The following is a 26,088-nucleotide window of genomic DNA, read 5'->3' as shown; positions in this document are numbered from 1 at the left end:
ATCAATATGTGTTGTTTAATTTATTTAAATTTTTATTTGTAATTTCATATTTGTTCAATTTAGTCCTCCAAATTTTATTTGCATCTGAAATTGACTCATACTTATTACTTATTTCTATTTTTAAATTGGCCCATAACTTTTTAAATGGGTATAATTTAGTACTTTTTTGTATTAATTTCAACCTCACAATTTAAAATTATTTCGATTGATCCCTCATCAATGTGTGTTGCTTAATTTATTTAAATTTTTATTTGTAATTTCATATTTATTCAATTTAGTCCTCCAAATTTTATTTGCATCTAAAATTGACCCATACTTATTACTTATTTCTATTTTATAATTGGCCCATAACTTTTTAAATGGGTATAATTTAGTACTTTTTTTATTAATTTCAACCTCACAATTTAAAATTATTTCGATTTGATCCCTCATCAATGTGTGTTGTTTAATTTATTTAAATATTTATTTGTAATTCCATATTTGTTCAATTTAATTCTTAAATTTGTATTTTTCATAAAATTGAACCATGATTATTTATATTCTTAGTAATTTACTCTAAATCATATACAATTACAAATTGCAATTCAACGTTCGCGAAAGACGAAAATAATTAATTCAAAAATAAAAATTAACCCGATTTGAACTCAATTCGTATCTGAACGAGATCCGACCTGAATTTTATCTGGACCCGATCTGAATGAGATCCTCCTGAAGTCCATCCGAACCTGAATTAACCTGCTTTTTAACTGCTCCGGACCTAAACTGGCATCGATTCGAAATGAAAGTAACCCGGCCTGAACCCGAACTGTATCTGGTGTCAAATCAACCTGAAAATTACCCGACCTGGACCCTACCTGATCCGAGTCGAAGAATAAAATTTACCTGACTTGACCTGTATCCGATTTTACCCGACCTATCAATATCCGACTGAAACCTGAACGATTACTCGATTTTACAACCCTACTTGCCGATGCTTTGATTGTTCAGGGCATTGCGCCCTCATTTGATTCAATTGGGCCTTGATGACATATTATTGTTAAAGAACTTGAGACAGTGATCTCAATAGTATTTAAATAATTATATAAAACATCCAATTATTTTATGTGTCCTGTTGTATCTTCTAATATTATTAATTCCAAGGGAAATGTTAAATGCGCCGCTTCACTTTTTAACATTATGGCTGATCTGATTTTTTTGTGTTGATTTTCTTTAACCCCACTGCTGTTGAGAATTGGGATAGAAAAGGAAGTCTTAATCTTAAAAAAGAAGTTTTAAGTTAATCCTATGTATAAAATTCATTGCTCTTATTATGTGTAAGCGAATATCTACGCTAATTCATTGCTTTTAGATACTATATATTATTATATTAACTGCTAATGTAGACCTAATCAAATGTTGGGTTATTCAATTAAGTTCAAAGATTTGGACAGAAACTGAGCGTGGACAAAAGTTTTATTCGTAGAATTTAAAGTCAATAAGAAGCTATTGTGTCAAACTAAAAATTACATGATGCTTGCTGCTCTCTTATGAATTTGTCTTCTCTCTGTTTCTCATAGTTTTAAAGCCTCTGCAAACTTCGTAACGTCCGATCTCCGATGGGAATAAGAACCATGATTGAGTTGAGGTTTGAGAGGGGACTCATCCCAGCCAGAACTGAATCCTTTATGTCGATACGAACCGCAGTCGCTGTTCCTTCGGAGTTTATCAATGTCCTTCACTTTATCAACATCCAATGTGGTCGCAGGTGAAGTCTGAGATGGAGTTGTAAACCTATCATTATTGCTCCGTAGCCTGTTTACTAAATCATTCCCTCTACCGGAACTCCAAGTCAGAGAATCGGCATCTTCCATGTTATCGCTTTTTCTTGATGATGTACTAACGTCTTTTCCCAGTATTAACCGCCTAAGTTTCTTAAAGAACTTGTTTTTTCTTGAAGTCGGGATTTCCATAGCAGATGAGTTCCCGATTGTAGAATCGACTGCTTCGCCGTTTTCGGTGCCATAGAAGGCCTGCGAGCAAGAACAATGATCACAATCAAAATCCGTGCTGTCCATCCCTCTATCCCCCATTCCTTCAGCTCGTGCGTATTCAAGTATTAGCTTCTTGGCTTTCTTCTCCGACTCCGGATTTGGGCTTTTGCTTAGGTCTCTAGCAATTGTTTTACCAGGGATGGATGGAAAATTCCTCAGTTCGTACCGCAAGCAAGCATTTACCCACCGGAGATATACCAGTTCTTCGGCATCAGCACATCTGTCTTCGTGGAGCTGATCAATCTGCTTCTTCAAATCTTCATTTTCTTGCCTTAGACGCTCTCGTGTTTTGTTTATTGCTTCTGACTGTAATCAAATCACCGGGTGTAAAAAGCCAAGAACAAAATTAGTAATATCAATGTAAAGGGAGAGGATTCAACATATATGAACCGTCTACCTCAGGATCCTCCAAAACAGAATTTGCATGGATTTGGGTCGACTCCAACTTCCGAGCCAGTTCTGAATTTTCAATCTGAAATTTCGTGTTAGATTTCCTCAACTCTTCTGCCTCACCTTCCAAAACCTTTAGCCTTTCTAACTTTGATTCGATATGAAGATTATCTGCAGGAGCCTTGAGTTCTTGCTCCTTTAAGCTGGCAACCCTCTTTTGAACGCTTCGAATCTGCTCTCTGTTCTGCTCAGCCTCATGCCGAAGTTTCTTCTTAAGCACCTTAATTCTCGATTTAGCAGCCTCAAGCTCGGCTACGACTTTTGCATGATCGGCAACTTGGTTCTCTAATCTTTGATTTTCCGACTGTAAGGATGCAATCTTGAGAGTGAAAAGCTTAGCCTCCATGTTATTTATCTTCAGTTGGTTTTCAAGCTCCAGAACAACTGCTTCTTGTTCTTTAAGGCCATAATATTCCAGCAGCTGGACCTCGAGATTCCTCTCCCTCTCCCGAAGCGTTCTTATCATATTTCTAAGGTGCTTGATCTCTTGCTCATGATCATCCTTTTTAGCGGTTCTAAACGTTCTTGAAGTGTCAAATTCCTTGACAAGATCATTGAACTCCGGAAAGAGAAACACATATCCGCCCTGTCTACTGCCTGGGGGCAGAACAACAGAAGCATTCTCAACACTAGCACGTTGTGCGGATATTTCTTCCTGACAGAAGGAAACCAAAATGTCATATTCGACGTAGAAACTTTTATCAGGTGACACGTACTCGGCGCCGAGTCATTCGAACAATGCTTCACAATTGCTATTTAACCGGAAGGTAAATAGTGAGAATTAAAATAAAGGCGTAAAGATCCTTTGTACTATGTTATTCACCGGTGCAGTAAGCAATTCATCCATGTGGAAAAGGATTGCAGGATTAAACATGTCATTACTAGAAAGAAATTTCCGTGTAGATCGGTTGCAAATAGAGCTTTTAACGGTGATGGTAGTCATTCTGAGGCAACGGAACCACCATAATATTTACTTAAACTTATGCAAGAAATTTCCCTAGGAGTATCTAGGCCAAGGGCATGTAGTTTGTAAGTGGCTCAACGGCTCATTCAGAAGGATAATAAGCAGATGATTTAGGAGACCATGTCTTACAATCAAACAGAGCAGGCTTCATCATATGCTTTAGCTGGATATAGTTGAAAAGTATTCCAAATATTCATGGCTCTTTCTTTCTCAATAAGATCGGCAGATTTTCGCTTTACAGTTTTTCGATCCATGGGAACATATACTCATACTGTGAAATACAATTATAAAATTTGAACAGCACAAGCGTACTGAATGTTTTATACTTTATTATCCAAGGAAACTTACAGGATCAGAAGCCGGTGCCGTCCTTAAGTCCGAAACATCGTCGTTGCCACAATCATCAGACTCACTGCAATAATCTGTACAATCAAAACAATTAGAAAGTAGGCAATGCAATTAAATCAGGCGAAGCCCAAAAAGAAAACCGCAAACCTGAAACACGCCGTGATGGAGGCGGAAGAGGCAAATACGGTTTGGTCTTTCGGGTTCTACGTCGAGAATAAATAAATCCAGCGGAAGAGATGGCAACAGCAACCGCAAATTTAAGTAAAAGAGGCCTCAAATCTCGCTTTTCTCTTGACATCGCTACAAGCGACACCAAATTCCAATAATATTATTCAATAATTCAAGTAAAGCGAGATTATAAAGTCCTCTCCATCATCACCTTCCATCTACATGGTGAAGAAAACAAGTTAGTGATTATAAAGTAAGGCAATTAAAAAACTCAGATGATCCGGTTTATATAAAAATCTACCCAAAAAAAACGTTTGGAAGTAGAAAGATTGACAACTAAAGAAAGAAGAAAATAAAAAAGGCTGATTACCATAATTCAAACATGCTAATATTAGACCCCGGCAGATAGTAAAAGCTCAAAAGGAAAAAACCCAGAGCAGTCGTTCAACCCATCTTAGAATAACAGACAAGGAACAAAGAACGTAGGGATTAAGCAATTAGGAGAACCCCATTTTGAAACGACTTTACTGTTAAAGTCTACAGAATGATCCACAGACGCATAAAGAAATAAACTCACTCAGAATCAACACGTGTGATTTGGGTGTCTGTAATAAAGTAATACAGACCATGCTAACGAAGTTGCACATGAACTACGATCTTCTAAGAAAAAAATAATAATGGTCGTGTCGGACTTGGTTTCTGTCTTTATTACATGTTCGAACGAAAAAGTAAGCTGAAAGATGGAAAAAGAGAGTTGGCTTTTTGTTGGTTAATTGTGGATGTTTAAAAGGATGGATTCTTGGCCAAGTTGATTCCATGTAGATGCTGCACTTGGAAATTAAATAGACAGACGTCCCCAGTTTTCTTTTAAGGGTATGTTTGGTTCACGGAATATAAGATTATCAGTGAGAATATAAGATTATCAGTGAGAATATAAGATTACAAGGGAATAAGATTACTGACAATGTTGTATTTTATGTTTGGTTGGTTTAGTATGAATGTAAGATTACTGTGTTTGATTAAAAGAATAAAAGATTATTAGAATGTATATTTGACCAAATTATCCTTATTATATATTTATTTTTTTAACAAGTTGAAAAATATTTATATATTTTCTTTAAAAAAATTAAATTCATAAAATTTATATATTTTTTTATAAAATTAAAAATGTAAAAAGGTTTAATGAAAGGGTAAAATTTTATTTTAACCCCAGAACTTCATATGAAATTTTAATTTTAGACTTTTTTGTAAATCTAAAATTTAATTTAACCTTCGTATAATTTTTATTATTCAATAACAAAAAAATGATATTTTTGGGGAAAAATTAAGGGCATTTTAGTCCAAAACGCCTGTAATCCAACAATATTTAAGGAAGGGGAGGTAATGACATTCCCGGTAATATACTCAAAAAAATCTACTATTAGTAATAAAACATTACCGGGAATGAGATTCCCGACCAACCAAACATGAGAATGTGGATTTCATTCCTATGGAAATCCTACATTCCTTGGTCCAAATACCCCTAAATAGTAATTAGTTCGACATCAAGAATTTGGAATAATAAATTTGGAGGTGGCCCACTATGAGCTTCTTGGGTCGGGTTTACATATAATTCAATTATTATTTTTTTAATTATTTTTCAAAATCTAACAATATAAGGAAAGAATGTGCTTCGTTTCATTTCTTGATGGGCTTAATAGCAGATATAATGAAAGTGAGGGACTTTATTTTCTTTGTTAGCATGAATTGGTTGTAGGGGACTGCGATCTATAAAACTCGACAACTTTCATTTTCACCTTTTTTCCCATGCTTGATTCGCATAACCAATTTGAATGGTTGCTCAAGTTTGACAATTAGGTAATGGAGATCATAGAATAGGCTAATTGCCATAGGTGGAACACGTGATGTGACCGTAAAGCATGGCAACTACAGTAGAATCTACCCTCAATATAATTTTAGTTATATTTATATTCAAAATAAAAAATATAATACAATAAAATTTTGAGTGATCTCAATGGTTACAAGAATTTTATTTTTTTCCTAGTTACTCGAATTTGATAATATAATCTACACGTGTAATTTTTTGATAAATTTTAAATTTAATCCTAATCTTATTTAGAGGAGAGAAAAAAAGAACTCCAAGAAAAAAAATAAGGAAATTGTTCTTAGTGAATCTAGAACTTATGATCTAATGGAATATAAGAGAAAAAGATGAACAGCTTTACAACCAAATAAATCTACTCACTCCACATGTGCATAAATTTAGATCTAATTCTTTTTAATAAGAAGATAGTTGAAAATGTAACACTATGATAAAAGGGGAAGGGAACTGGCTTAGGGCGCGGGGCAAAGGGCGTAACGATAATTTAAAATAAAGGTTGACAAACTAAAACCCAAACTCGTCTCCTATAAATACACATACAGAAGCAGGAAACCTAGAGCAAGCCGCGGTGTGAATTAACCTTTGCTACCTTCTCTCTGTCATACAGTTTTCCTCATCGAATTCTATGTTACTGAGAAAGTATTTCCATTCATGCATGCATGGGGTTTGAGCGGAGCAGGAATAGTGTGTATCGAGGTTGTGCAAACTTTCCAGTGCACTCTGTTAGTTTCCTTCAAAATTGATTTGGTGAAGGTGGACAGTTGTGCTTCATATCTATATTTGATTCTTTTGGACAATCATCTTCCCCATATTCCAAATTATCTCTCTCCAAAATATTATTTTATCATGTTATAAATGCCTTCCGGTTATTGTCATTGTGATTTGCATCTAAATTTATTTAGTTAATAATGAATTTTGTTAGAGTGATGAATATATTATGAGCTCCGGTTAAACATGGTTCCCCACATTCTGATACGGTGAAATCTTGTGAAAAACCTATGTGAAATGCTTGAAGTGAGCCTGGTTTAATGTTTTATATGACACGATCACATAAAACGAATGCAGCAAGCGATGTCTTAAGTGGAAAACAAAAACATTCGTAGGAAGAATTTACACAAGCACTCCGTGCTATCTATGGCTTTGTTTGTAACAAAGTGAACAACACTCGACTGTTGTCCAACTTCGAATTCTCCTAATAATTCAAACGGTAAACAAATTAATAAGACAAGAAACTTGAGATTTCTCTGTCAAAATTCCAAAGATTCATCAACTTGAAAACAAGACTTGTTCATTCGAGCTTCACTCATGCTGTTCCTCGCTGCCATTATTTCACCGAGGGAAAGTCTATTCTTCGCCCCTGGCTCCGGTCTTTGCTTTGGGACACTGTGGGATCTTAACTTGGCCTTGAACGATTGTTTGTTTGCCATATAGTTCGTGAGGTTCGAATAAGGTCGTCTAAAATATCTGTCCCCGCACACACTCAATGGTGTAGTAGGGGCGTTGAACATCCAGTTGGTATTACCGAAACGAGGAGTGGTCTGGGCAGTAGAAAACTTACATTCCTTGTCAGCGAAACACCATTCGAAACCATGAACATTTTTGTGATTGGGTGCGGATGCTCGAACAGGACATGGAAGAGGCGATGATATTGTCTGGTATGGCAATTCATCCCCACATTCTGATAATGCATTGAGGTTGAACCTACGTGGCCTTGATCTTGTCTTCAATTTAACGACTTCGACGATTTTGGGGCTGTCAGTATATGCATTGGTTTCCATTGATGCAAACAGTCTATTGCTGTGAATTTCTCTTCTTGGATCATCAAATCGTTCCTGAAAACGAAAAAAGAACATCAATATAAGCAAATATCGACTGACGAAAACAGATCGACAAATGGTGCTTACAAAGGATTTCCGGTTCCTATTTTCGAGACAATACGAATTCTCCTTGTTGAAGGAGCGACGAATCCGCTAAGAACGAACTGATGTTTGTGCTCTTAGAAGAGCATGCATACTGTGCAGAGTTGCAATAGCCCTCTTTCTTACAAGATAGCCTCTAACCAGAGCTTGTAGTCGAACCAGCCCTTTCAAAGCTCTAAGTGCTTTCCGAGACTGAAAGAACAAAACCCAAATTAGATTTCAACCAAAGTTACCAACTTCAATGCTTGGTTGAACATATAAATGATGATATCCGGTCCAAGATGTTTGAATTCAAATTTCAAAATGTGCAGACCAAAAGCAAAAAAACTCCAACCCAATTGATTTGTAGACCACACTTCATCTGGGGTCTACCAACTACCAGGAGGAATGAGAATTTTGGCCTTTAGTCAAACAGAAGCAGCACGAGCAGATATTTAAATAGTGTTCACGGGTCGCGTTTATCGTAATTACGAACATAACGGATATCATCGTGATTATTTCAGGTGTCATCGCGATCGTGAATTTTTTAAATTTCGCACAACTTATCCTGAAACATAATAACTATAACTATAATTATAATTATAAAGAGTCATTTTAATGATTTTTAGAATATTTTATATTTTTAATGATTTTTAGAATATTTTATAAGCGAAAAAGACATATATATATATATATATATATATAATATAGTTTAATCAAATAGAAGACTTTAAAAATCCGATGATAAGATAAGATTATTAAATTAAATAGAATTAAAATAAAAGTATAAAATTTAAATTATAAAAATTTAGATTACTGAAATTATGACTAAATTAAATAAAAACTAAAGTTTACATTCTAAACTAAATATTAAATTTAAATTTTAAAAGATGAGATTAAATTATAAGTTTTAAAAGATGGAGGGAGAGAAGACAAATAAACTACCCCATTTAAAAGTATATTTTAAAATTTATTTTAAAAATTAAAAAATTAGAATAGGAGGGGCGAGAGTAGGACAGGCAAAATAATTTTAGGGGGTATTTGGATCATGAATTTCAGTATTATTGGTAGGAATATTTTTTTTCTACCTAAGATAACCACGTTTGGATGGGCAAAATTTCCAATAGGGGAGTAATAACATATTTCCTGTAGACACCCATTTTTGTCCGGGTTATAAATATTATATTTAAATTATATTATTATTATTATTAATGTTACATATTATATTTTACAGGATCCAGACCCGGTTACAACACCACAACCGAGCTGCCCACGTGAAATCTGCAACAAATCCACCAAAGTCAAAGAATCATTCATCCACAGAAAGTTTAAGCAATTTTCCAAGTCAAAAGCAAAATACCTAATCCATTACCTACCATCACTATTCCTACATAATGATGCAACAAATGAAGAAATAAGGGAAAAAGACAAAATGACATTCAATGATAAAATGAAGATGCAATTATGATGGAGAGGGGGCTCGTGGGAGGAGAGACCAGACAGAGAGGGGCCAAAACGTGAGAGGCAGGAGAAAAAAAAATAGAAAACAACACTTCTCGTAATCTGCTGGATTCTCGCCGGAGATTAGGATCTCCGATCAATATTCCGAACGGTCAAAAGTTGCGGAAGGCCATCACGAACAACATATAGAAAAATCAGGACGATCAGACGATGGACGGTGACGGATCGGAGAAAACAAATCCGGGTGGTTTTTAGCCTCTTGCCGGTGATCGGAATATTTGATCAATATTCCGAACGGTCAAAAGTTGCGGAAGGCCATCACGAACAACATATTGAAAAATCAGGACGATCGGACGGTGGACGGTGACGGATTGGAGAAAATAAATCCGGACGATTTTTAGCCTCTTGCCGGTGATCGGAATCTGCGATCAATATTCCGAACGGTCAAAAGTTGTGCGATGCCAACAAAAACAACCTATTGAAAAATCAGGACAATCGGACGGTGGAAGACGGCAGATCAAAGAAAATACATCCGGACGGTTATCTTTGTACCTTTCCTGATTTTCACACTTTAATTTCTGTTATTTTATTTTAACTTTTATTTCTGTTTTTACCATTTTAATCCTTAAGGTTCATGTTTTGCGCTTGGGTCATTTTCCATATGAGTCATTTTCATTTGCAGCTTAATACATTTTAGTCCTTAAATAGGTGTTTTTGTGTTTCTGATTTCGTCTCCATATTTTACGCGTATTCAATTTTAGTCCTGAGTGGTATTGTATTTAACTTCTGTTCTTTATACATTGAACTGTTAATTTTCGCATGTTTCATTTTAGTCCCTAGGTCGAAGTTTGCATGTTTTTAATTCTGTCTATTTATTTTATGGTTCATTTAATTTTCGTCCTAGTGTTGATTTGTTTATTTTCTGTTGTTTAGATATTTGACCTTCATATTTTTGCATGTTGCACTTTAGTCATGAGTGTGTTGGGATTTATTCTGTTTTTAGTCCCCTGCAATAGGAATAGTTTCATTTCAGTTCTTAGTATTTAATATGGTATAATACTAGCATTTCTACCTTAATTCGTATTTTATTTATAATTAGGTTATTAAAGTTTTATTTGATATCATTTAGTCCTCGTTTTAATAAATATATTTATTTTCTGAAATTTATAATTTGTTGTATTATGTTTTCGTTTGTTTTGTTTAGGTCATATTTGTTCATTAAATATAACTATGTATATAGTATATATTTTTAGTTATAAAATGTATATAATTTTTATGGAAATGTCACATTGCATGATATTTTAAAATATTGGTTTAATTAATTTTTATATGACATCATTTTAGTATGATTTGCATGTTAGCCTCACGTGCATAAACTCAATGTATTTACATAATTTAATTAAAGGTAATATCTTTTAAATTTAAAATTATTTTAAGTGGGTTGTCTTAACTGATTAGATATCCGCTTTTGATGATTTTAAATTAAAAGTATATTCCATCAGTGACACCTAAGAAATTAATTTATCGCTTTTAAAATTTGGGAACGGAAGAAAAAAATATTCGGCTATTTAAATTTATCGAGAAAAGATAGTTAGAACTTATCTAAGATCTGGTCTCGATATTTGTAAATAATCGAATATTCTTTATCTTTCTAAAGGCCTGGTAATTTTAATTCAATCTATTTTGGGTGCTTTTGAATTTTGTAAAATTCATGTGGTGTTTTGTCGGGGATCATAAATCAAATTAAACTCGAATTTGTAAATTTCATTGCAAAGACATTAATTAATCAACAGGTACCGATTTAGGGCGCTGTGGGGGTGCTAATCCTTCCCCACGCGTAACCGACTCGCGAACTCGAATTTTGGTAATGCAGACCTAAATTTGTTGTTTTAATTAAAATTATTTTTTTTATTTAAAATGGCAAAACATTTTTGGGTGTCCAATCACACCCTAATCAAAGATTGGTGGCGACTCTTCGAACCCGTATTTTTATCGTGAATGAATTCCCAAATTTTCGAAACGAGAGGTTTTCTAAAATCACATTATTTTTAATTAAAATTCAATCGTAAAGAGAATAATTAAAAATTGGTGTGGTTTCCAAAATCTCACCCGGGACAAAAATCGTTTCGACAACTTGGCGACTTTGCTGAGGACTTTTTTTAGAGAGTCAGGCCTATAGTCGATTAATTGATTGTCTTTGCAATTGAAAGTTGGAAATTCGTTTTAATTTGGTTTTTGATCCCTTGTTTGGTTTCAGTATATGTTTGTTCGGAATTTGATTAGCAAATAAATAGTTGTACTGATCTGTTTGCTATTTGTTTCAGATTAATTATGTGTTTAAAGAGGATTGATTTTGGAGTGTTTTGTAATTGTGTTGTTTTATTTTCGCTTTTCCTCACACACTGCACAGTTGCATTTGCATAACATGAGCTAAAACCCCGCTCTATCCTATTTAAGTAGGAGTGAGAGATTACTCCCTCGTGTGGTTTTCACCTCCGCATGGGATAGTGGATCACTTCTGGAGCTCACGCCTTATGGTCCTCGTGATGGTATTCACCTCCGCATGGACATAAGGAGGTGTGTTCCCTCGAAATTGAACTCGATCCCTAAAGCCTGTGATGGGCCAAGATTGAGGGTTCGGTAGCCCAAGGGGGCACCGACAAGGACAATTCGAGAACCTAATGCTTTAGAACCGAACCCAGCATGTAATGAACATAGAGTTGGAACTAAGGTCGAGCCTGACCCAAACCTTAGGATTCCCGTGAGGAGTGTACACAAGGGAAAGCTTTCGAGTCATTTATTTTCGCTTTTTGAATAAATGTATGCGAACTAGAAATCATGCTGTTAGGTTTATTTTCTCGAACAAGCATGTGAATTAGATATAATGCGGTTAGGATTGTTTGTAAATAACAATGCATGGGGGTAGATATCATGTTGGGTAGGATCTACTAAGCATGATTGGGTAATTAGCATGTGAGGGTAGGTTTTATTTGATATTTACGGTACTTACTATTTTGTTGTTTATCTTATGAGTACTAACCCATTTTTTGTTTTATGTCTATTTTATTTTGGATTTATTGCATTTGCATCTTCATGTCATTCAAAGGTGTTAATTTGCAAGTGATTGACTAATAAGAAGGCTGGTCATAATGAGGCAAGAAACTCTTAACCATGTAGTCGAAATCGGGAGATCCAGAGACATTCAAGCGATTCATGAAGATGGACATCTGATGAATGAAGAAATCTGAAACTGATTGAAGACCGATCCGCAAAGAAAGACATCCGGTGAATAAAGTTAGAAGTCGATCGAAGACTCTTTTCAAATGAGTGAAGGCAAAAGATGTTCCCTCGGGAGATAGATGTAGTAATACCAAGGACGAGAAGACGCTTCAAAAAGACATGAAGACCATTTTGCATTAAAAGTGAAGATGGATTTAAGGACGTCCGACGTCATCAAAGGCGATAAAATGTGCTGACAATTTTGGAGGAGCAATGTCAGATTCCATGAAGAGTACGACTCAAGGAAATGAAGAGACGAAGAATCACAATTGTATTTTGGCTATATGGTGTAATGAAATCTTGTTGTCTAAATGAAATGTTGTTCTATAGTGGTCACTTTTGGAATTAACACCTTTTGCATTTGCATTTGCATTGCATGTATTTGTTTAAGCATTTTATATGCATTAATTATGAATACATGGAAGTAACTTATGTGAGGCTATGTGAAAGTAATAACAAGATCATTCATTCATATTGTTCCTCATCATCATGAACAAACAAATGGAAGCAAATGAGCAAACTAATGAGAAATCACAAGATCAGTTGCAAGAGCAGTTGGTCGAGTTACAACAAGATACGAGGAATCAAGCGTCGGGGTCTCTGCAAGGTGCATCGAATCAAATGATTCAGGTGCTGGCAACCAATGTTGTTGGTAGAGAGGAAATAGCTGATCAAGGACACCGGTCTCATCAGAGTAATGCATCAAGAATGATGCTTTGCCCCAGAGTATCTAACTCAAACCAAGGGAAGAGCATCGTCAATTTTGAGCAATTTGAAAGAGAATTCAAGTGGTTGAGTGAAGCCGTGAAAAATATGAAGGTAGTTAATGCCACTCACAAGGAGTTAGAAGCCAGAGAACTCACTTTGGTCCCTGATTTGGTCATCCCGCATGAATTTAGGGTGCCTAATTTTGAGAGATATGATGGCACCAGTTGCCCCCTAATTCATCTGAAAATGTTTTGTAGAAAGATGGAAGGGTACTTAGATGATGATAATCTATTGATTCATTACTTCCATGATAGTCTTGCTGGCCCATCGGTAGTGTGGTATAATCATTTGAACAGAGAGCAGATCAAGACATGGGTCAATCTAGCTGATGCTTTTCTCGGGCAGTATCGATATTTTAAAGGCTTAGCCCCAAAGCGTCATCACCTTCAAGAGATAAGAATGAAGGCTACTGAGAGCTTTAAAGAATATGCCCTGAGATGGAGAGGAGTGGCGGTACAAGTTCAGCCTCCTTTGCTAGAAGAAGAAATATCATATGCAATCAGCAAAGGAAACTTGAAAGTCACTTCCAAAATCTCAAGAAATGAAGAGCAAAGAGCTGACGAGGTGAATGAATGTCACGTCTATAGCTCCCACAACCGTAAGAGAAAAGGGGCAGCTGGTTACTCGAGTCGTCCAAAGAAGGTCCCACGATCGAAAAATACTTTGAAAGTGTTCCAAACGTCTATCTCAGATATGTATCCCATTTGGTTAAAGGTCAATACCTCACACCAAGGCCAATAAAAATACCACCAAACCCTTCTGCCCACAACTACGATCCAGATATTGTTTGTGATTTCCACTTAGGGGCATTGGGGCATGCTACGAGGAATTGTAGAAAGTTGTTTAAAGAGATAGAGAGGCTTGTTGAAAATGAGACTTTGACACAAGAATTGGTGGAACAATGGATTACTAGCTCGAGTGGGGCAACAGAGCACAATGCGTAGCTCCCGATCGAATCAAACACCACTGCATCGGAAGAATAAATGGGGCATCCTAATTATGCAAAAAAAAAAACATTTTGTTCATCAAGAAACTTTTTGTCATTTGTAACATCTTGTTTGAACACGTTTTTTTTTCGTTTTTCTCAACTTTTTGAAAGGATTTTTAAATGAACTTACGTCGTTTTCCAAAGGTCATGAGCAACGAATCAAGTTTTGATCTTGTAATTTTTTTTGAGTTAAAGGTTGTTTTACTACTTCATTAATTATATGCTTTTGAAAAGAGGCAAGATTAGACCTTTCATGTCCCATCCAAATCCGAAAGAACCATTGGTGGACTCCTTACCCGAAACAACACAGAGACTAATCATTGACATCAATTCCCCAACCTCAATAAATCCCAGGGGCATGACGAGGACCTGTCCTGCAAGAAAGACAAGATGGAGCTTAACATATCAAAGGCATGCTAGGACCGTAGAAGAAGAAGAAATAAAGGGAACCATTGAAATAATTCTATCATGCATTCATTATATTGCTTTCACGTAAATAAAGTTAATCCTGAATATACGTCCCCCTGGGGATACCTCTTTTACGAAGACTTCCATGTATGAGATGATGAACGGCTTTGTTTCATTTATCCCTTCAAATATATATATATACACCTTGTTGTCCCCTTTTGAGCCTATAGTATTTTTCTTTGGATTCAACCCAAACCAAGGATCACCCTCCACACTGAGGGGCAAAGGTGAATAACATCTGCTCGCACGAGTGAAGATTATCAGTCCAGATTTCGCTACAGAAGCAAGTCATGACACCATGAGGCAGAGCAAATACAAAGCGCTCTAAGATCAAATTGAGTTGACGTCATGAAGAGAAAGAAGAGAAATGTTAAAAGAGAAAAAGAAAAGATAAAAAAAAGAAAAAGAAAAATTGTAAATGAAAAAATGAAAATAAAAAAAAAGAGAATGAAAGAAAACTCACCCAAAACTTCAAGACGAGCGGTTCAAACATATCAAGTCTATCGTGAAACATTGAAGGAAAAAAGAAGAATAGAAGATACGCGAACAGATTCAAATCAGGCAGAGCAAGGTTGAAGATAGAAAAACAAATTGATCCTTGGTTCGATCACCCTTAAACACTTTTTTGAGCCTATTTATCCATTTCTTTCATAACCATGAGCCCTAGCCTACGTTACGTGCCTGAAAAGTCCCTTCTAATCATACATGGATTTCTAAGTGGAGAGGCTATCTTCAGATTTCATTCCGTACCTCAGGGTTAATTTTATTTGTAAATATTAAAAAAAAAATCTTTAATGCATGATAGGAAGAAGAATAAAAGGAGGGTTCAAGACGTAAAATTTTAGATAACGTCTTGGATCCAAAGGAGAATTCGAGTAGAAAACCTGAGAAGGCTGCTCGAATATAAAGATCGTCAACCACTGTACATAAGGGTGATCTTATACATATCTTGATGAAGCATTGCACAGTCCAAAAGCGCTCACGAAAGCTGAGAACCAGTGAACATTTCTAGAAGAGAAGCAAAATGGTTACTTCATCAGATCAATAAAATGCTAGAATCAAGGATGCAAGAAGCCAAACTGAAACACATTACCTTCCCAAGTCAGCCTAAGCCTTTTCTCAGCATTGATCTTGGCACTTTTCAAATGTATATAATTTTTGAAGGATTAAAAGAAGATTTGACTTATTTGATATTCATTGAACTCTCGTTTTACAATTTGTTTTGATTGTGAGTCTGAAGAAAATGACATCATTTTTGAAATTTATTCAGAAATTTTTCACATTTCCATAAAAATAAGAGAAGGGATAAAAACATTTTCAAACAGGACAGTTCAAATGTGAAAGGTCCTTTTAAGTTGGTGAGGCTCATTGTGCCTCCGTTGGAGAAAAAGAATAAGCGGTGCCAGAACATGAAGCATTCTGCGATCTTGAAGCAGACGGTCTAAAGGATCAGAATGGATGAAGGAAGAAATGGTAATATTTCCTTGTGACGTTTTCGTCCGTAACCCATCAAGAAATAGATGCTCGCCATATTTGAAAGGGGCACACATCTCAACCCGATTGAAAATGCAAGACATTGTGTTAGAAGGGTTGATCACTTCTTAAGTAGCATGAAGAAAAGCCCTCAAACTACATGACAACACTACCATGTAGTGACACTAGAATGAGAACATTTAAGTTAGGATATGTTGGGGCACGACTGAACCCACATCAGGTTGAGATGACAAGATTCAGACCAATGAGGCATGAAGAATGAGCCTTAGAATTTGAGGTGATGGGGCATTTTAAAGGCCCGTACCAGTATAAGACAATATTGGGGCACGACTGAACCCACGTCATGTTGAGATAACAAGATTTAAACCAAAAAGGCATGAAGAATGAGCCTTACAATTTGAGGTGATGGGGTTTTTTGAAGGCCCATACCGGTATAAGACACTGATGGGGCATGACTGCACCCACATCGTGTGAAGATGACAAGATTCAGACCAAGAAGGCATTGAGAGCAAGCCTTACAATTTGAGATGTTGGGGCATTTTAAAGGCCCGTACCAGTGTAAGATAATATTGTGACACTAGGGAAGGCCTGTTTCAACTAGAGGTATTAATGTGGGGCATATTTGGAAGCCTATGAAGACTTGTGGAATGATCACTGAAATGGACAAATAGTTCCAATGGGATAAAAATGTATGAAGAGTGAAAATGATGAAACAGTGACAGTGGAGTTTACTGTACATGATCATTTGGTCCATCATCAGTTGCTTTACTCTTGTGATTTAATTTGCATTAATGTGGGCGATCCGGTATCCCACTTTAATCTCCACTGAGTTTTGGTATCCTTGTAATATCATGAGAAAACTCTGAGTGCTACGGAAAGAGCTTCTCCAGTTGAAAGATATGGCCAGAAGTCACAGAAAAGATGAATGTGTGATCAATTGTTTTACGAACCAGTGAATATGGTAATGAATCAGTGTTGCAATCATATGTTGTTTCCATTACCCAGGATGAAGGTTGTCTTATGCAACTCCAAGGTTAAAATGAGAAACGATTTGGTGATATGAAAAATTGGGATAGAGCCTCCTTGTGACGTGTTTCAAGGGTCAAATCAGAATAGATGCATATCTCCCTTGGATCTTTATAGAGTTTGAGAGAAAAAAACACTTTCTTCAAAATGAAGACAGAAGACAAATGCGATAGAAGAAGATCAGAGGGCTCTTCAAGAATGTCAGTTGGAAATTATGAGATGTTGCATGGGTATCTAGAGCAAACCCTGGAAAAGATGATCAAATGGAAGAAGATCGAGCTCACCACTCTGGAGTCAAGAGAAGATGGACTCAACATTTATGCATTCATGAAAGCATCGTTTGCATAAAAGGAAATGCATGACACTGGTACATCTAATTGCATTCATGTTTCATACATAAATACATGATTTTGATAGATCTTCCATCTCAAGAGAAGATGCAGAATGTTAAAATCCCGATGATTGAAAGGAAGATTTCAAACCTCAAATGTAAAGAGTTACATTTAAAGAGGCATACCCTGAAGAACAAAGAGGTCTAATCCACAGAAGAAGCATTGCTTTGAAGTGAAGGCCCTCAGATGTAGAAGAAAAACGAAGATTTTCGTGTATGAAGAAAGACTTGCACACATGAGATTGGAGCAAAGTCAATCTTAAGCCTTCACCGAAGAGGAGTGAAGTAGATCAATCTGAAGTCTTCACCAAATAATAGTGAAGCGACCATCTTAAGCCTTCACTAAAGAGTAGTGAAGCAAACCGTCTTAAGCATGCACCAAAGAATAATGAAGTAAACCATCTTGTGTCTTCATCAAAGAGTCGTGAAGGAAATCCATTTCAAGCCTTCTCATAAGAGTGTTGGAGCAAACTATCAGACCATCAGATGTAGGAGAAAAAGTAAAAGTTTTCGGGTACAAATAAACTGGTCAAGTGATTAAAAAGAAACGCACGTGATGAGTCATTAACCGATTCAAGGTCTCAGGAAGGGAGAGGTTCAAATGGCAGTCAAGTCAAGGAAGACTCTCGCATTTAATTGCGGCGAGACAAGCTCTCACCAGAGAAATGAATTCGAAAAGATTCTCTTAAATTCTAAATTTTTGAGTATAATGTTTTTCGAATCATCAAGCATACATTAATGATTGATAATATTTGATTTTCAGGTTCAACCTTTGAAGCAAATCAAACTAAAGCCTTCACACAAAAAAATAGTGAAGCAAAAGAATATTTTCGAGTTCCATACTCCCTAGAGAAAGAGGGAGCGAACCCGTTTGAAGATTGTTCGAGTTTCATACTCCCTGAAGAAAGAGGGAGCGAACCCGTTTGAAGAAGAGGTACGAGTTTTATACTCCTTAAAAAAAGAGGGAGCGAACCAGTTTGAAGAAGATGTCCGAGTTCTATACTCCCTAGAGAAAGAGGAAGCGAACCCGTTTGAAGAAAATGTCTGAGTTCCATACTCCCTAGAGAAAGAGGGAGCGAACCCGTTTGAAGAAGATTTACGATTTCCATACTCCCTAGAGAAAGAGGGAGCGAACCCGTTTGAAGAAGATGTTCGAGTTCTATACTCCCTAGAGAAAGAGGGAACGAACCCGTTTGAAGAAGATGTCCGAGTTCCATACTCCCTAGAGAAAGAGGGAGCGAACCCGTTTGAAGAAGATGTCCGAGTTCCATACTCCCTAGAGAAAGAGGGAGCGAACCCGTTTGAAGAAGATTTCCGAGTTCCATACTTCTTAGAGAAAGAGGGAGCGAACCCGTGTGAAGATATCTGAGTTCCATACTCCTTAAAGAAAGAAGAAGCGAACCCGTTTGAAGAGATGTTTGAGTTCCATACTCCCTAGAGAAAGAGGGAGCGAACCCGTTTGAAGAAGATTTTCGAGTTCCATACTTCCTAGAGAAAGAGGGAGCAAACCCGTGTGAAGATATCCGAGTTCCATACTCCTTAAAGAAAGAAGAAGCGAACCCATTTGAAGAGATATCCGAGTTCCATACTCCTTAAAGAAAGAAGGAGCGAACCCGTTTGAAGAGATGTCTGAGTTCCATACTCCCTAGAGAAAGAGGGAGTGAACCCCGTAAGAAGAAGATGTTCGAGTTCCATACTCCCTAGAGAAAGAGGGAGCGAACCCGTTTGAAGATGTTCGAGTTCTATACTCCCTAGAGAAAGAGAGAGTGAACCCGTTTGAAGATGTTCGAGTTCTATACTCCCTAGAGAAAGAGGGAGCGAACCCGTTTGAAGAAGATATATGAGTTCCATACTCCTTGAAGAAAGAAGGAGCGAACCCGTTTGAAGAAGATGTCCGAGTTCCATACTCCCTAGAGAAAGAGGGATCGAACCCGTTTGAAGAAGATTTCCGAGTTCCATACTTCCAAGAGAAAGAGGGAGCGAACCCGTGTGAAGATATCCGAGTTCCATACTCCTTAAAGAAAGAAGGAGCGAACCCATTTGAAGAGATGTTTGAGTTCCATACTCCCTAGAGAAAGAGGGAGCGAACCCGTTTGAAGAAGATTTTCGAGTTTCATACTTCCTAGAGAAAGAGGGAGCGAACCCGTGTGAAGATATCCGAGTTCCATACTCTTTAAAGAAAGAATGAGCGAACCCGTTTGAAGAGATATCCGAGTTCCATACTCCTTAAAGAAAGAAGGAGCGAACCCGTTTGAAGAGATGTCTGAGTTCCATACTCCCTAGAGAAAGAGGGAGTGAACCCCGTAAGAAGAAGATGTTCGAGTTCCATACTCCCTAGAGAAAGAGGGAGCGAACCCGTTTGAAGATGTTCGAGTTTTATACTCCCTAGAGAAAGAGGGAGCGAACCCATTTGAAGGGATGTTCGAGTTCTATACTCCCTAGAGAAAGAGGGAGCGAACCCATTTGAAGAAGATGTCCGAGTTCCATACTCCCTAAAGAAATAGGGAGCGAACCCGAAGGTAGAAGATTGTTTGAGTTTCTACTCCCTAAAGAAAGAGGGAGCGAACCCATTGGCAGAAGATTGTTCGAGTTCCATACTCTCTGAAGCAAGAGGGAGCGAACTCGTAGGCAGAAGATTTGTTCAAAGAAGAGCGAACATATCACTCATCAAGTTTCAAAGCACGAAGGCGGAATTGGACAAAAACGCATTGTTTTTTTTATCTTTGTCCTATTCTTGTTAACACAAGAATGGGCAAAGAGGAGCAGCTGTAGACACCCGTTTTTGTCCGGGTTATAAATATTATATTTAAATTATATTATTATTATTATTAATGTTACATATTATATTTTACAGGATCCAGACCCGGTTACAACACCACAACCGAGCTGCCCACGTGAAATCTTTAACAAATCCACCAAAGTCAAAGAATCATTCATCCACAGAAAGTTTAAGCAATTTTCCAAGTCAAAAGCAAAATACCTAATCCATTACCTACCATCACTATTCCTACATAATGATGCAACAAATGAAGAAAGAAGGGAAAAAGACAAAATGACATTCAATGATAAAATGAAGATGCAATTATGATGGAGAGGGGGCTCGTGGGAGGAGAGACCAGACAGAGAGGAGGCCAAAACGTGAGAGGCAGGAGAAAAAAAAATAGAAAACAACACTTCTCGTAATCTGCCGGATTCTCGCCGGAGATCAGGATCTCCGATCAATATTCCGAACGGTCAAAAGTTGCGGAAGGCCATCACGAACAACATATTGAAAAATCAGGACGATCAGACGATGGACGGTGACGGATCGGAGAAAACAAATCCGGGTGGTTTTTAGCCTCTTGCCGGTGATCGGAATATTTGATCAATATTCCGAACGGTCAAAAGTTGCGGAAGGCCATCACGAACAACATATTGAAAAATCAGGACGATCGGACGGTGGAAGGTGACGGATCGGAGAAAATAAATCCGGACGATTTTTAGCCTCTTGCCGGTGATCGGAATCTGCGATCAATATTCCGAACGGTCAAAAGTTGTGCGATGCCAACAAAAACAACCTATTGAAAAATCAAGACAATCGGACGGTGGATGACGGCAGATCAAAGAAAATACATCCGGACGGTTATCTTTGTACCTTTCCTGATTTTCACACTTTAATTTCTGTTATTTTATTTTAACTTTTTATTTTCTGTTTTTACCATTTTAATCCTTAAGGTTCATGTTTTGCGCTTGGGTCATTTTCCATATGAGTCATTTTCATTTGCAGCTTAATACATTTTAGTCCTTAAATAGGTGTTTTTGTGTTTCTGATTTCGTCTCCATATTTTACGCGTATTCAATTTTAGTCCTAAGTGGTATTGTATTTAACTTCTGTTCTTTATACATTGAACTGTTAATTTTCGCATGTTTCATTTTAGTCCCTAGGTCGAAGTTTGCATGTTTTTAATTCTGTCTATTTATTTTATGGTTCATTTAATTTTCGTCCTAGTGTTGATTTGTTTATTTTCTGTTGTTTAGATATTTGACCTTCATATTTTTGCATGTTGCACTTTAGTCATGAGTATGTTGGGATTTATTCTGTTTTTAGTCCCCTGCAATAGGAATAGTTTCATTTCAGTTCTTAGTATTTAATATGGTATAATACTAGCATTTCTACCTTAATTCGTATTTTATTTATAATTAGGTTATTAAAGTTTTATTTGATATCATTTAGTCCTCGTTTTAATAAATATATTTATTTTCTGAAATTTATAATTTGTTGTATTATGTTTTCGTTTATTTTGTTTAGGTCATATTTGTTCATTAAATATAATTATGTATATAGTATATATTTTTAGTTATAAAATGTGTATATAATTTTTATGGAAATGTCACATTGCATGATATTTTAAAATATTGGTTTAATTAATTTTTATATGACATCATTTTAGTATGATTTGCATGTTAGCCTCACGTGCATAAACTCAATGTATTTACATAATTTAATTAAAGGTAATATCTTTTTAATTTAAAATTATTTTAAGTGGGTTGTCTTAACTGATTAGATATCCGCTTTTGATGATTTTAAATTAAAAGTATATTCCATCAGTGACACCTAAGAAATTAATTTATCGCTTTTAAAATTTGGGAACGGAAGAAAAAAAATATTCGGCTATTTAAATTTATCGAGAAAAGATAGTTAGAACTTATCTAAGATCTGGTCTCGATATTTGTAAATAATCGAATATTCTTTATCTTTCTAAAGGCCTGGTAATTTTAATTCAATCTATTTTGGGTGCTTTTGAATTTTGTAAAATTCATGTGGTGTTTTGTTGGGGATCATAAATCAAATTAAACTCGAATTTGTAAATTTCATTGCAAAGACATTAATTAATCAACAGGTACCGATTTAGGGCGCTGTGGGGGTGCTAATCCTTCCCCACGCGTAACCGACTCGCGAACTCGAATTTTGGTAATGCAGACCTAAATTTGTTGTTTTAATTAAAATTATTATTTTTATTTAAAATGGCAAAACATTTTTGGGTGTCCAATCACACCCTAATCAAAGATTGGTGGCGACTCTTCGAACCCGTATTTTTATCGTGAATGAATTCCCAAATTTTCGAAACGAGAGGTTTTCTAAAATCACATTGTTTTTAATTAAAATTCAATCGTAAAGAGAATAATTAAAAATTGGTGTGGTTTCCAAAATCTCACCCGGGACAAAAATCGTTTCGACATTTCCAACAGTAATTTTTTTCAAATTTTACCAGGAATGTTAATCCCATGGTGAGCTTAGGTATTTTTTGTTTCGCTTCAACATGGATTAAAATGCCTTTAAAACAAAAGATTTATTTCAAAAATACTCTTACTTTTATTTCAAAAGCTATAGTGTGTTATCATAAATTTATTATCATAACTTTATTTCAAATATATTCCCAACCAGAAATTTTATTTATTTATTATCATAAATTTTTAAATATTAATTAAGATTAAAAGAATATATAGTATATTTACTCTTTTAATCTACCCATTTATCTTTTAAATTTTGTAAAAAATTATATAAATTTTATGAATTTAAATTTAATAAAAATATATAAATTGAAAATAATACAATAATATATTTTCTATGAATTTTTATATAAATATTTTCATTTGAATATTTGGAATTCAACTTGTTAAAAAATATCATAAGGACTATTTAGTAAAATATGCATTCCAGTAATCTTTTATTCATTTAACCAAACACTGTAATCATACACTTCTGTCAAACAAATCAAACACAATAATGTAACATTCTCAATAATGTGTAAGGTAATGTAACATTCCGATAATCTTATTCCCGGAGGTAATGTTACATTCCACGAACCAAACGCACCCTTAAGGCTTTTGGAATTAAGGAAAACTCCGGAAGCTTTTCTTCTCTTATTATCTCCAAAGTTTTAAATCTCATCCCGAATCTCTCAACTCCCAAATCTCAAATCTTTAAGGCTCTTAAATGGAAGCTTGTTCTGTTACTCCTCTTTTTCACGGTAAAGCTCAACCGACGTAGGATTTCCCTCCAAAATAGCTTTGTTTTGCTGGCTTGTCTCCTTCTCGTTTTTATCTATACCTCTTTGGTTAGTCTTGATTTTGATCTCTTGATAATTGATATGATTTCTCTCTTGATTTTCCGGGTATGAATTTGAGTTTTCTTATTTTTAAAATTTTTTTGGCAGTAACGGTGAAATATCGTTAATAGCGTCTCATTATCGACGCAATTCACCGTTACTCATTAAGTTGCGGGCGCGATAGATCGCTATTGACATAAATTTGTCACCCACCATGAAATTCGTTAATATCGATTTCGGACGATGATACTATAACATTTTCGTTCTGCTATTTGAATCTCTAACCACGAGTGTCGTTACATTGAGCAAAGATACTACACCTATTTTTTAATCTAAAACGCTTCTGTTTTATTGCCATTTGGAATCTATATTTTTCTCTATGATTACAAAACACATTTTGGAGCAAACAACTACATAACACAGACCAAAAGGTAAATATACTTGAAAAAGAAAGTATAATCCAATTACAAAAAAATGGCACTTACCAAATAGCCTCTAAAAATAGTTTGAATTTTCATAGCCGCCACCTTTCCCTCCCTCCGCCAAATGAAGTGGTTCTTCTGTTACTAGTTAGCATCACAACCGACATTGTCGCCTTTGTTGTCGCTATGGCGGCATCAGTTGCAGCTGCGGTGGTTGCTGTCATCGCAATTGCATTCTTGTTTTGGTCTTTCTCAGATTCAACAACGTAGGATCTCAGCCAAGCACCACCGTATGTACTTATAGAAACATTCCTTGGACTAGGAGGAATCTCATCAACACCCTTGCTTGACTTGACAAAACTCAACATTTTCTTCTCTTTTTTATCGTATAAAACGGATGAACTTAATGAATATTGATCTTTGCTATCCTTTTCCTTCTCCTTTTTCATGCCTAATAACCCTTTCAGCCACCTTGCACCTTTGCCCATCTCTTAAAGATCGAAACTAAGGTGAGAAAAAATAGAACCAACAAAAAAATATACCAAAGGAGAGGAACAAATCAAATTGAGTTAGTTAAAAAGGGGGAAAAACAATAGAAGTTGCATTCTTTTTCTGTCTCTTTCGCTAGAATCTAAAGCGAGAAAACATGAGAGAATTAGCAAGCAACTAGCTAGCTAGCAAATCTTTATAAAGAGAAAAGTCAAAGCACTGATGAGTTTTTTTAGCAATAAAAAACAAGTAAGAAAACTTTCAAAAAGATAAAGTAATTATCATAAAATTGAGAGAAGAAAACTTTCAAAAAGAGAAAGTAATGATCATAAAACTGAGAGAAAGAGAAAAAAAGTGAAATCTTTTTCAAAGCTCGAATCTAGTTTACTGAGAGAATTAAAACACTGAGGGTGTCTCTATACGACCTTTAGAATCTTTTCTGGTTGTAAGTACAGAAGTGATGCGAGAACAGTGTGGAGGAAAAACAGAGTTTTTACCCAAAAAAAAAAAAATCACACAATCGTTCTAATTTTACCGATTTAACACTTTATGACAGTGTGACAAAAAGGCGCAGATCATCATTTATGCCTTCTAAAATTACTCCCAACCTTCCGCCTTAATTACCCCATCCCCCTCATCTATAAATACTTTTTGATACAAACCTCAAATCACACACAAACGAATATAATCTCTTCTTATTACTCATTATAACAAAGTTGAAGTAGGTTTTGTTATTATTCTTAGAAGGTAAAATTATTGTTATTATATTATAATCATTAAATAGTTTTTTTAATGTATTTTACTTTCTAATTTTTTTTATGTTTTTTATGTTTTGCAATTATAAAATGGAAGACATATTGTTGCGTTTCGATAGAAATCATATCGCGAGTCATTTTGTCGATATAATAACAATTTATTTAATTTGTATTAGTTTTATTATTGTGTTATGTTAATTATTGTGAATATTTTATTTATTTATTTATATTTTAATTTGTATATTATTTATTTAAATAGGGGAATGATTGTATATTAGACCCATTTATTCGTAATGCTAAGTTAGAGATATCAAGTCGTGTCTGACCGTATTTAATGGAGGTTGGATTTGGTTACATAGCTAGATATGAAGGGCATTATAACCTTGAAAGCAATCTTATTTATGCACTAGTCGAGAGGTGGAAACCGGAGACACAAATTATCCATCTTCTGTGTGGGAATTGTACGATTATGCTGGAAAATGTTTCCTTACATTTGAGGCTGTCGGTAGAAAGGGATGTCATTTCGGGTGTGGCGGATGATGACTGACATTCATTATGCGAGGAATATCTTGGAGGTATCCCACCTGATTTTAATGGTGGTTGAATATCATTATCATGGTTGGCGACTTATGTTGAACATTTGAGTGAAGATTGTTCTGAGGAACAAGCTAAAAGAGTTGTCTGGGATTGCATATTACAACTGATATAAGGGATCTTG

The 26,088-nt window shown here is 35.6% G+C and overlaps 1 protein-coding gene, 1 non-coding gene and 1 pseudogene across 4 annotated transcripts; 1 reads left to right on the top strand and 2 right to left on the bottom strand.

Moving 5' to 3' along the window:
* Positions 1 to 1,440: 1,440 nt before the first annotated feature.
* LOC120131741 (protein CHUP1, chloroplastic-like) lies at positions 1,441 to 4,675 on the bottom strand. 3 transcript variants are annotated; one of them, XM_039148667.1, is made up of 6 exons: positions 4,553 to 4,675; positions 3,940 to 4,181; positions 3,793 to 3,866; positions 2,428 to 3,135; positions 1,873 to 2,336; positions 1,441 to 1,842 (listed from the first exon to the last, which is right to left on the bottom strand). In XM_039148667.1, the coding sequence occupies exons 2-6, from the start codon at positions 4,088 to 4,090 to the stop codon at positions 1,551 to 1,553; spliced, it is 1,689 nt and encodes a 562-aa protein (XP_039004598.1). In that variant the 5' UTR covers positions 4,091 to 4,181; positions 4,553 to 4,675; the 3' UTR covers positions 1,441 to 1,550. The 3 variants fall into 3 exon arrangements, with proteins under 3 accessions (XP_039004598.1, XP_039004596.1, XP_039004597.1); XM_039148665.1 differs by having other exon boundaries at positions 1,441 to 2,336; XM_039148666.1 differs by lacking the exon at positions 4,553 to 4,675 and adding an exon at positions 4,331 to 4,457 and having other exon boundaries at positions 1,441 to 2,336; positions 3,940 to 4,178.
* Positions 4,676 to 6,514: 1,839 nt separating this feature from the next.
* Positions 6,515 to 6,656, top strand: LOC120131905. Its single transcript, XR_005516958.1, has one exon. It is a non-coding gene; the product is annotated as a small nucleolar RNA snoR135 (small nucleolar RNA).
* A 281-nt stretch (positions 6,657 to 6,937) lies between these two features.
* Positions 6,938 to 24,614, bottom strand: LOC120131742 (annotated as a pseudogene).
* Between the last annotated feature and the right edge of the window lie 1,474 nt (positions 24,615 to 26,088).

The sequence above is a fragment of the Hibiscus syriacus genome, unplaced genomic scaffold (genome assembly GCF_006381635.1).
Source record: "Hibiscus syriacus cultivar Baekdansim isolate YM2019G1 unplaced genomic scaffold, ASM638163v2 tig00110556_pilon, whole genome shotgun sequence".
Taxonomy (NCBI): domain Eukaryota; kingdom Viridiplantae; phylum Streptophyta; class Magnoliopsida; order Malvales; family Malvaceae; genus Hibiscus; species Hibiscus syriacus.
This window is presented reverse-complemented; position numbering and strand designations above follow the sequence as displayed.

Bases quoted from the DNA above. Each gene is read 5' to 3' on its own strand.
- LOC120131741 (XM_039148665.1), bottom strand. From the start codon at position 4,090: ATGTCAAGAGAAAAGCGAGATTTGAGGCCTCTTTTACTTAAATTTGCG. The intron at 3,867-3,939 runs GTTTGCGGTTTT...TTGATTGTACAG, and splicing joins TCCATCACGGCGTGTTTCAG to ATTATTGCAGTGAGTCTGAT. The intron at 3,136-3,792 runs GTAAGTTTCCTT...TCCTTCTGTCAG, and splicing joins CGGCACCGGCTTCTGATCCT to GAAGAAATATCCGCACAACG.